Source organism: Cajanus cajan, chromosome 4 (genome assembly GCF_000230855.2).
Source record: "Cajanus cajan strain Asha chromosome 4, NIPB_CcT2T_4, whole genome shotgun sequence".
NCBI classification, from domain to species: domain Eukaryota; kingdom Viridiplantae; phylum Streptophyta; class Magnoliopsida; order Fabales; family Fabaceae; genus Cajanus; species Cajanus cajan.
In genome coordinates this window covers 63,321,689-63,333,853 of record NC_138520.1, presented here as the reverse complement: position 1 = coordinate 63,333,853, position 12,165 = coordinate 63,321,689, and the positions used below count along the sequence as shown (strand labels likewise).

Here is a 12,165-nt window from a genome sequence, read left to right as displayed (position 1 = left end):
ATTAAACTATTTAATTATAATAGATGCTATATTAAAATAAAATTTTAAAAATATAAAAATAAATTTTTTTTATAAGAATAAATTATTAAAAATATTAAATTAAAATAAAAATAAACACAAGTAATTATAAAAAATAAAATAAAATTAAACGGCTGTACCCCACAATTATAGTGACCACCGTATAATTTTCCAAATTATAATGGGAACACTTCACGCAATTGGTACATAATATTGGAAAAAGCAATCAATAAGTTGAAAATAAAGCGCGTACGTCAAACACGTTTAAACGACTTGGGTAATACGCAATATGGCTAGGTAGGGCACAATCTAGTTGGTGCTTTCTTATTTAAACGAGACCAGATCCATTCTGTTACTGCAGAGTACGATATGAAGAGTGTTGGGGTGTGTTTGTTAATTTTTGTTTTATTGCAAGTGGTGTGTTGTGAAGGGTGTTGGAAGGAAGAGAGAAAAGCTCTTTTGGCCCTAAATTACCGTTTCGGCCTCCCTTTGTCTTGGCACTGGGACGGCCCAGACTGTTGTCAATGGGAAGGAGTTGAGTGTAACTCCTCCACAGGGAGAGTCACCAAACTCAATCTTTATCAAGACCTCAGGAATAATGTTAATGCCTTTCTAAACTATTCGGATTTTATTGTCTTCAAAGATTTGAAGAGTCTCAACTTGTCATCTACTGGGATAATTGGTTGTGGAGACAATGAAGGTTATTCTCCGTAGTACAAAATTTCTATGTCTTGATCATTGTTTACTTAGACTCTCTCTTTCTTTCGTCTTTTTTATTTTATTTTATTTTATTTTCTATAGATTTGATGAAACCTCACAACCGAAGTCAATCAACATTTTGAGACATATCTTCAACTAATCAAACATTATTTTATTCCTGATGAGAATCAAACTTGGAAGATTAAATTGACATTCCATATCTTAAAGACAGACTTACAACTACCGAGTTAAAAAGTTCCACTTAACTACACAAAATATGTTTGCATACAAATTTAAAAGAGTTATTGAGAAATTTTCTATTAGGTTGAAAAACTAAAAAGTACTTCTAAGTTTTTGTATTCAACCAGGCTTAAATATGTATGTTATGTAGCTGAATCATTAATTCCACTTAATCTACATACCTTGCAGGGTTAGGAAATCTGGAAGTTCTTGACTTGAGCTACAATTCTCTGAATAAAGCTGCTAGCTTTCTATTTTGTTTGAATGGGCTTTCATCTCTTAAGTCTCTATATATATCAAATAACTGGTTCCACGCAACATTCAACGGTGAGATATATATTTATTTCTGATTTTTTGGTGTGATAAACCTCTTTACTTTTTGGTACAATATTTTTCGAAAATTTGTTGGCGTCTTTCACAACCTTGCATTAATACATGTGTGCGTGTTTAGTTTTTGAAATTTTGTCATCAAAGTTGCTTAATTTGGAGGTCCTTGACATAAGTTACAACTCTTTGACTAATGACATACTGCCATCCCTTGAGGGATTCACATCATTGAAGGAACTGTATTTGGCTGCAAGTCAATTGAACTCAGATGTTCATATTCAAGGTAGGATAATTTTCCCTTTTCAGGAATATAGCTAATTATTTAAGGAGTGAATTTTACTGGAGCTTCAGGTAAATATACCTGTAATATATATGTATTATCACCCTATACCTTGCAGGTTTATGCTCCAAGTTGAAGAATCTTGAGGTCCTTGACTTGTCCAACAACAACTTCAACAATAGTGATATTGGATCTGCTCTTAGTGGGCTTTCATCCCTCAAGTCTTTAAATTTAGGATATAGTCGACTGACTCCAAGATCAATTTTTAGTAAGCCACACACTCCATATTAGAAATCTTCATCATTATTGCTTTTTGGTTCAAAAGCATATGCAATTGTAATCAGTGTACGTATATATTGCTAGATATTACAAAACTAAGGTCTCTGGAGATCCTGGACTTAGCTGGGAACCAGTTGAATGAGAGTATCTTGTGGTATTCAGGTTAGTTAAATTATTCGATGGTTTGTGATTATATTAAAGTAGATATGCATGTTTTCATGATCAGAATATGCATGTTCCTTATTTTTCATCAGAATATGCATGTTTCTTGCTGATAAATGGAAGCTTACTATTTTTTTAACAGAGAAGAATGAGGGATTTTCATGGCCAACCAATTTAGAAGTCCTGGGGTTGAGTTCAAACAGTTTCACCAACAAATCTCTTTCATTTCTCAGTGGGCTTGGAAGTCTTAAATCTCTTTATTTAAATGACAATCTATTAGAAGGATCAGTAGATATAAGTGGTCAGTATTGCTATGGATTACGTTTTAAATTTTTTATTATATTATTTTAGAATATATTTAAATTACTATATATCATAGAAGTAATTTTTATATTTCATTAGTTTTTTTGTTTGTTTGATTAATGATCCTTCTAGTATTTATATCATATATATAACCTGGTTAATACCTATGAGAAAAATATAAATATAATAATAAATTTGTATGATTTGATAGGAAGAGACAGATAGAAATCATTGATATATATAAATGGAGTATTTGACATTAAAGAGTGTTCGTATATATCTATGCACGAGGGAGCTTTCGTCAATACTTCTATTTTACGTGTGGAAGAGAAAGTACTATTCTATGAATGACGATATCCAATCTCTGACAGGGTTATTGGCTTTAACCAGTTTGGAGATTCTCGATCTAAGTTATAACCAAATCAACAGTTTTGTTAACCATCAAGGTATTTAAGTAATTGAAATAAAGAAGTTTTAATCAATAAAATTATGATATTTTGCTGATATATATCCCGTATTTACATTTGCAACAAAACACACTTATCTCCTTATTGTGTAAACTTTTTTTTTTCAGGCTCAAAAAATCTAAGCAAATTGAATGTCCTTTCTTTAGATAACAATATGATAAATGGGAGCAAATTTAGGGAATCACTACGAGCTTTCTCATCTGTGAGGGTGCTTTCTATGAGCGGGAATGAAATTATAGGAAAAGTTATTGCTGGAGGTACACTAGTACTTTTAAAATTACTATAAGTAGCTAAATTATTTTCACTTCTGTTATATTAATGTCCATGCCGTGTTTTTTTTTCTATTGTGCAGATTTTTGTGATTTAAGTAACCTAGACCACTTAGCATTGAACGAAAACTATAACTTGGAAAATGAGTTTTTCAAAAGTATTGGGGAATTGACCTCTTTGAAAGTTCTGTCTCTTTCCGGATGTGTAATAAACGGCACCCTTCCTCCGGCTGGTAATTGTATTTTTCATTTTAGTAATGATATATATTTTTTTAATTTAGAATTTTTTATATTGTGAAATTTGAATTCGATTCCTTTAATTTTAATTATCACCATTCATTCAAATTCTTATTCTTGATATAAATATAAATACAAAAGGGGCGACACAAATGATCACAATGGTTAATATGTGAATATGAGAAAAATTAATAATAACTATTAGATTAAAATAAATTATATTAATTAAAAGATTAAAAATAAAGTACCACATTCAGTTACTATTGTAATTTTCTATATCATTAATATTTTCATCGCCGTTATTGTAACTGCTGTTATCTCCACTTTCATCGCACCTTTATCATATCACAATTACCATTATCGTCGTTGTCACAATTATTATCGTCATTGAAAGTGGTGGGAGTGGAGGTGGAAGTGATAGTAACAAAAATTAAGTGCAATAATGTTAACCATGACATCAATGACAGAGAGAATTACAATATATAGTTGCGAGATATAGTAATGTCTTTTATAATCTTTTAATTTAAGCCATTTATTTTAATCTAAGAGTTGTTCTCATGTTTCTATATTGAGAATTATTCTCACTTGAGTCACCCCCCACATATATATATATATATATATATATATATATATATTAAAAATTTAAGATTAAACTTTACATAAATAAATGAGAAAATACACTAATAATGTAAAATAATTTTACATTCTCATCCAATCATAAATCACCATTTATAGTGATCAGTTGTTGACTTATTTAACAAGTAATTACAAGGTCATACCAATGATCTTATTGGTTGATAATGTACAATTATTTTACACAATTAGTGCATCAAATTAAATTTAATAAATATTATCCTATCTTTAATTATTTAATAATTTAAAAATATTTTAATAATATATAATATTTAAAATTTAAAAATTAATTTTAAACATTGATAATTAAAAAATTGTTGATACTTTTTATGTCAACATTGGAAGAGAGGACAAGGAGGTAGGAGAAAGAATAAAGATAAATGGATGAGAAAGAGAAAGAAATTAAAGAAAGAGGGAGACATGGAAAGAAAAGAGAAAGAAAGAGAGAGAGAGAAGGGGGAGAAAGAGAGAAGAGAGTAGGAGGGAGAGAAGTGAGAGTGAGAGAGAGAGAGAAAGAGAGAGAGAAAGATGATAGAAGAAAATGAGGATATAAATATACATAGGTGAGACAAGAAAGAGAAAGTATGAATAATTTTTAATTCTTAATTCTTTGAGAAAATTTAACTTTCTATAATTTCATAGAATTTCATAAATACTTAAATTTTAATTTATTTATAAATTATTTATACAAATAAAATATTTCTCCTCAAAATATTTTAAATTCAAAAAAAAAATGAAGTACTATGTTATGTTATTCATTTAAAACATTTGTGTTATTCATCACAAATTATTTTATGCATCTTTTTTTTTGATATATTTATATCCTTTTCATTATGTCTCCCATATAAGATGGATTTTTTTTTGCCAAATTTTTTTTTTTTAGAGTGGTCAAAGTTGAAGTTGGAAGAGCTAGATCTAAGCTATAATGAATTTGGAGGACCACTTCCGTCATCTTTTGTTAACATGAAATCTCTTCGAATGTTGGAACTTTCTCACAATCACTTCACCGGACAATTTGATTCTAATGTTGCAAGCTTTACGTCACTTGAATATTTTGGTTTTATAGGAAATCAATTTGAGGTCCCTATTTCATTCATATCATTTGCCAATCATTCAAACCTCAAATTCATCTATGGAGAAGGAAACAAAGTCATACTAGACTCACAACCTAGTTTTCATACTTGGGTTCCCAAATTTCAATTGCAAGTGCTTAGTTTGTCTTCAACAACAGATACTAATTCTCTTCCCCTCCCCAAATTTCTTCTCTACCAAAACAACTTGACTAGTGTAGATTTCACTAGTTGTAGGTTGGAAGGAGAGTTTCCTCACTGGTTGTTGGAAAATAACACGAAACTAACTGAGCTTCTTATTAGAAATTGCTCTTTTAAAGGTCTTTTCCAGCTACCATCGCATCCCCTTCCTAGCATAAGGAAAATAGATGTGTCTGACAATAACATAAGTGGTCAAATCCCTAGCCATAATATTAGATTGATTTTACAAAATTTGCAATTTCTGAACTTGTCTGGAAACCACATCCAAGGTTTCATTCCTCGTGAATTTGGCCAAATGAACTTATTAGATACATTGGATCTCTCAAATAATAATTTGTCAGGAGAAATTCCAAAGAACATATCTGGGGATAGGTCTTTGCTCAAAATCTTGAAACTTTCGAACAATAAACTATATGGACCTGTGTTTCCAACTTTGAAGTACTTGGAGGAACTATATTTGGATGGAAATAGCTTATATGGTAATATACCAAGTAGTTTATTCAATTCATCTCTAATAAACTTGGATATAAGCGATAATGATTTAGTGGGGAAGCTACCAAGCATGGTAGGAAATCGGTCAAACTTGGAGACACTTTCATTGTCCAACAATCATCTTAAAGGATCAATTTCGAGGAGACTTGTTGTGGAACTCAAAAGTCTAGTGTATTTAGATATCTCACACAATATTTTGACAGGTATTGTTCCATCTTTTATCAATTCTCTAGTGAGTTACATTCATTTGAGCAACAATAGGTTAAGTGGCTTGTCCAAAAGAATGTTCAACAATATCTCTAACATAGTGATACTAGATCTTAGCTACAATGAAATAACTGATCGCATTCAAGACATGATACAAGATGTTGCTCATGTAAGCATGGACATACTCATTATGAAATTTAACTACTTCACAGGGTATTTACCAAAGCAGTTATGCCAATTGGTAGATATAAGTATATTGGACCTCTCTTATAACAATTTTTATGGTGCAATACCCAATTGCTTGGGTAATGTACCTTTTAATGAGAATGAGGAGGGACTAATGGGTTTTGTTCACGGTGTTTTCAATCAAGAAAATAACAAAAGGATGGTAACAATTATATCAGGTATAGAAGAGAAAGCAAACTTCACTACAAAACAAAGATCCTACACTTATACAGGGAACATCCTTGCTTATATGTCTGGAATTGATTTATCCTACAACAAACTAAATGGGAGTATTCCATCTGAACTTGGAAACTTGACAAGAGTTCGAGCATTGAACTTGTCTCATAATGATTTGACTGGACAAATTCCAGCTACGCTCTCCAATTTAGTACAAATAGAGAGTTTAGATCTTTCTTTTAACATGTTGAGTGACCAAATTCCTCCTGAGCTGAGTAGGTTAACCTCGATTGAAGTATTTAGTGTGGCACACAACAACTTATCAGGTGAAACACCCGAAAGGAAAGGCCAATTTATTACCTTTGATGAAAGTAGCTACGAGGGAAATCCTCTTCTTTGTGGGCCTCCACTTCCAAAAAGTTGTTATCCTTATGGAAAACCACCTACCATTTTTCCAAATGGCTCTAACATTGATGAGGATAATGCCAATTTAGTTGACATGTATGTTTTTTGGGTAAGTTTTGTTGTGTCTGACACATCAGTGTTGCTGATAATTGCAGTGATTCTCTACATTAATGCGTATTGGAGACAAACATGGTTTTACTATATGGAACAAGTCATCTCAAAATGTTATTTCTTTATCGAGGACAACTTGTGTAGGTTTTCAACTTTTACAAATATGTAACACATATTACCTTGTATGCCTAGGATATCAACTTGTTTGCTTAAGAGTGATTTTGTGAATAATTCCTACAAGTGTTGCTTATATATACAATTATTATGATTTTATTATTATTTATTTTAAGTTTTTTATTGTAAAATATATACTAGTGGAAAAAGCTTGGTTGCATGGGTTAATTTTATCATTTTTCATAAATTTAAACAAATTAAAGATTTTCAATAATTTTAATAAATAAAAATATATCATAATTTGTAGTATAAATTTAAGATTTACATACACTTTAATTTGATATTATGAGTTATTCTAAGATTTACATACACTTAAATGGTTGATAAGTTGTAGTTTTAGATAAGAATCGAAGTGTGTGCATGTATTAATATTTTATATTCTCAATCATGCATATTGTACATGTATTTAGAAACCTTTTATTCTTTTTCTTTAATGTTGTGACCACTTTTTGCTCTTCAAATCGGTTGTCTAGCAATGTTGAGGGAGACATATATACAAAAGTCATTCTAATGTTTAAGTAAGTAACTCACTCGATGTAACAAATGTAAATATATTATGAATAGTAATTTTATTTTAATATACAATACTATTTTTACTAACTGTGTTGAACCCAAATTCCAATGGCCTTAGTTTGGGTAATGTGTATGTAATCCACTTTTTACTATAACTAGGGTTAATCATCCTAATTACTTTTCCATAGGATGTACAACCATTCATTCTGCTCAATGGAACACTATGAATCGGCATCCGAAGATGTCGAACAATCATACATAGGTCTTTGATGTCACATCGACGTCTGAGGGTGCCAAATGAGTGTCCTAGGATGCTAGTGAATGCATTGAAATTCGAGAGTGTCAAATGAGCACTCCCAACATGCTAGTGAGTGCATTGACTTTCGAGGGTGCAAAATGGAATATTTTCTTAGATATCAATGATTGTATGGGCATATCCGAGCATGTCGAATGAACACACACAAGTCTTTGCTGATGTATTGACATCCAAGGGAACCAAATGAGTGTGTTGGTTTCTAGTGGCCTAAGAATCCATCCAATATATATACTAAGAGTTAGTCTTCCTCTACAACAAATGCATTTCCAAAATTTGTGGATGTCATCAAGTATATGCTCATATATAGAGAATATAAAAATAGGGATTACTAAATTACATTTTTAGTTTTTTAGAATTATAATAATTGTGTATGTTTGTTACCACACATGTAATCATCTATTTATAATGAATAAGGATACAAAATAAGAAAATATAGAAATAAAAGATAACAGATAATAATGAGTAGAATTCCTAATTTTTTCTATACAAGTTTTCCTAACTATAAAGGAATCAATCATATTAAATCTTATATTTAATACTCCCTCTCAAGTTGGAGTATATATGTGATATGAGTCAAACTTGTTACAAATATCATCAACTCGAGAGCCCTTGAGATATTTGGTGGATATACTGTCAAATGATCATTGAATCTAATGAATGTAGTTGGTACAAGTTAGAAAAAGTTATTGTACACAACAACAAAAATGTGTTGGTCACATGAACATTAAACGTCAGAGTGTGACAGTGTGACAGTATGTGACATCGATAACAATGAATGTTATTAGACATAACAAGTTGTCAAAGACTCTCCATGCCGAAAGTTATAGCACTCCAAGTTTTTCTAAAATTAATAGAAGTTTTAATTAATTAATTGAATTTATGAAAATAATTAAGAGGCTTCTTGTATAATTAGTATGGGGAAATATATGTGTTTTATTAATTTGATATATTTTATTAAGAAAATAAGGCTAAGCTTTTAAATGGGAGGTTTTAAAAGGTTTGGTCAATTTTGCATTTATTTTTACACTTACGCTTGTTTCCTATGAACTTGAAGAACAGCCGGAAAGTAGGAAGGAGATTATCTTGGAGTTTCGCATCCATTGTCTAACATTCTTTAAAGTTTCGCATCCATTGTCTAACATTCTTTAAAGTAAGTGGATAGTGAGTAGTTTTAGCTTGGAGTGTGGATTCTCTGCTGGATAGTGCAATAGATTCCAAATCTTAATATTTGTTCATATGTGTTTTTTTTTTGGGAGAAATTCCAAATTTTGACTTGTTTATTATAAATATGTGTTTTTATATAATTCTTCTGTAGATATTTATTGTGTTATATGTTTCATGAATTGGATTCCCAATTATGTGTGTTGGCAAAATCAATTTTATAATATATTTAATTCAAATAAAAATTACGCTAATACAAAATCATATTTATTTAAAATTAAGCCAATAAAATTACGTTAATTCAAAATTAATTATATTAGTTCAAAATAATTAATTCTTCAAATTCATATTCAAACACGCATGAAAATTAAGCATGTACCACTTTTGAACAACTTGGATAATACGCCTTGGGCCACAAACTAATTGGTGCTTTCTTATTTTAATGAACATATCAAATCAGTCTCTAACACGTTAATTGTGTGCTTGACTAACGCTTAGTAGTATTTGATACAGCTAGAGCCACAATATGTGGAAGTATTTTTATTTTTTTATTTTTATAAATACTCTATTCATATATACGCCTTAAATTTATTATTAGATATATATTAAAATATTTATGTATTAAATAAAACAATCTTAAAATATTAAATGTAAATTAACAACCCACATATATAGTATGACTGTCGAAAAAGCTTAGAACAGTATTAAATTTCAAATAATCACTAATGTCCAATAATAATGAAATGTTCTCCTTATATCTATTATTTTCGCTCATTAAAAAAAAAAAAACCTAATTAACAACCCACGTGTAACAACACACATAATTGGAACTATTTGTCACGACAGGTACCAAAGTCAATGTCTTGTTTTAGCAAAACTTTTGGCAAATATTTACAGGAGAAAAAATAAAAATAAAAAACAAATGCATTAAATTTCTTAATTATAAAGAGGGGAGTTTGAGATATAATAAATGATGAGATAAAGAGATATTTACAAGAAAAATTATGTTATATTAGTTGCATGGATTGTTATATATATATATATATATATATATATATATATATATGTATATTATCATTCAAAATTAATGGATAAGGCTTTTTCAAAGTAGAAGAAAGCTAGAAAATTATTTTTTTAATGACGTCACCTAATTGATATATCTACCAATATGATGTGATACTTTAAAACTTGATTTAAAAATAATTAAATATAAATAATACCATTTGAGAAAAAAAATAGAAAGATATAAATAGTAAATTAATTTGTAATTGTAAGAAAAATAATTTACCTTAATGAAGAAGATATTAGCTTCTAAAATAATTTAATAGAAGAAAAGAAAATTTGAAAATTTTCTTGTTTTGAAACGAACACTATTTTTTTTTCCCTCAATGACGAATACTAATTTATAATATATGAATGGATTTTATAAAATGAGTACCAAGATATTTTCATGTGAACTTAAACTTAATTAACATTCAACGGTATTGGTGGGCTAATATTGATATTTAATCTGTCAATAAGTTTTTTTTTTAGAGAAGAGTTATATATTATTTCCGCTCATACCGTATTTATACAAAATACTATATTAGTTTTTAATTTTATTTGACTTTCATATCAATTATCTTATTTTAGTTATTTTATCTCACTGTTTTTTTCACCACTCTATTCTAGAAATTTTCCATTTATTATAAACATGATTTCTTCTTCAATATAACAAGTCCAGAAACCAATACGTGTAACACGGAGTCCTCTTTGGATTTTCTTGGTTAATTATGGCCTTCGGGTTGACGTCAAGTCAAGTCGTCTTCATTTATCTCTACCTCGTTAGATTTCGAATTTTTTTTATTCAAATAATATTATTTTAAAAAAATTTACCTAAATAGCAATTGTGCAAATTTATTTTTCAACTAGCACTATTTACTATTCATGTTCAGAACGAGTCATTCTGATTTCAGAATGGACCGTTCTAGATTAAAAAATAATACATGACGAATGAATTAGAAAGACCGTTCCGGATTCAAAATTAGCACATAAAAAGTGGAATCAGAACTAGCCGTTCTGAATCTGGAACGGGTCGTTCTAGTCTATAAAAAAAATTGGTTCAATTTTTACTTATCAAATACCAAAACTCAGAAACTAACATCAAACAATTAAATTTATTGAATATTAACATTATAAATATAACTAAATAAATTTATTAAAATTCAATACAACAATAAAGATTAATGGTGACGAAAATTGATTATGTTGTTTTCTAATGTCCATCTCTGTTTTAATCCTGCTGGACTTTGGCCGACCTGTTGGAAAACTGATTATGTTGGCGGAAATTGATTATGTTGCTCGCATGACCCGTCGGGAGATTTATAGTAAGGCTAAATGAAATGTGGTATGATTGCGGCAAGTTCCAGAAAGTTCATATCCCTTGCTCGCATGACCCAAGGCTAAATGAAATGTGGTATGATTGCGGCAAGTTCCAGAAAGTTAATATCCCTTACTCGCATGACCTGCTGGGAGATTTACAGTAAGCCTAAATGTAATGTGATGTGATTGCGGTAAGTTCCAGAAAGTTCATATCCCTTGCTCGCATGACCCACTGGGAGATTTACAGTAAGGCTAAATGTAATCTGGTGTGATTGCGGCAAGTTTCCTAGTGGGTCGGCCAAAGTCTAGCAGGATTAAAACAGAGATGGACATTAGAGAACAACATAATCAAGTTTCCACCACCATTGATCTTTATTGTTGTATTGAATTTTAATAAATTTATTTAGTTATATTTATAATGTTAATATTCAATAAATTTAATTATTTAATGTTAGTTTGAGTTTTGGTATTTGATAAGTGAAAATTGAACCAAATTTTTTTTATTTTTAGGCCAAAACGGCCTATTCCGGATTCAGGACCTGTTCTGGTTCCACTTTTTATGTGCTAATTTTGAATCTAGTCATTCCGATTCATTCCTCATGTATTATTTTTTAATCCGGAACGACCCGTTCTGAACGTGAATAGTGAATGATGCTAGTTGGGGAAATAAAATTGCACAATTGCTATTTAGATAATTTTTTTTAAAATAGTATTATTTGAGTAAAAGAAACTCTTATATTTCACATGCATAATTAATTTTATTTGTGGAGAAATTAACAAAATCCTGCGCAATTTACGATTTGGATTTTTTTTTATATTTAAATATAAGTCATTCTCA

General features: G+C 29.7%; 1 protein-coding gene across 5 annotated transcripts; it reads left to right on the top strand.

Moving 5' to 3' along the window:
- Window positions 1-328: 328 nt before the first annotated feature.
- LOC109787712 (cuscuta receptor 1) lies at window positions 329-7,085 on the top strand. Of its 5 annotated transcripts, none has more exons than XM_020346263.3 (10): window positions 331-718; window positions 1,147-1,284; window positions 1,409-1,567; window positions 1,683-1,832; window positions 1,928-2,005; window positions 2,148-2,306; window positions 2,680-2,754; window positions 2,922-3,032; window positions 3,128-3,277; window positions 4,798-7,085. In XM_020346263.3, the coding sequence occupies exons 1-10, from the start codon at window positions 388-390 to the stop codon at window positions 6,969-6,971; spliced, it is 3,525 nt and encodes a 1,174-aa protein (XP_020201852.2). In that variant the 5' UTR covers window positions 331-387; the 3' UTR covers window positions 6,972-7,085. The 5 variants fall into 5 exon arrangements, with proteins under 5 accessions (XP_029124922.2, XP_020201852.2, XP_082928901.1 ...); XM_083072774.1 differs by having other exon boundaries at window positions 334-718; window positions 2,883-3,032; XM_029269089.2 differs by lacking the exon at window positions 2,680-2,754 and having other exon boundaries at window positions 329-718.
- Window positions 7,086-12,165: the final 5,080 nt, after the last annotated feature.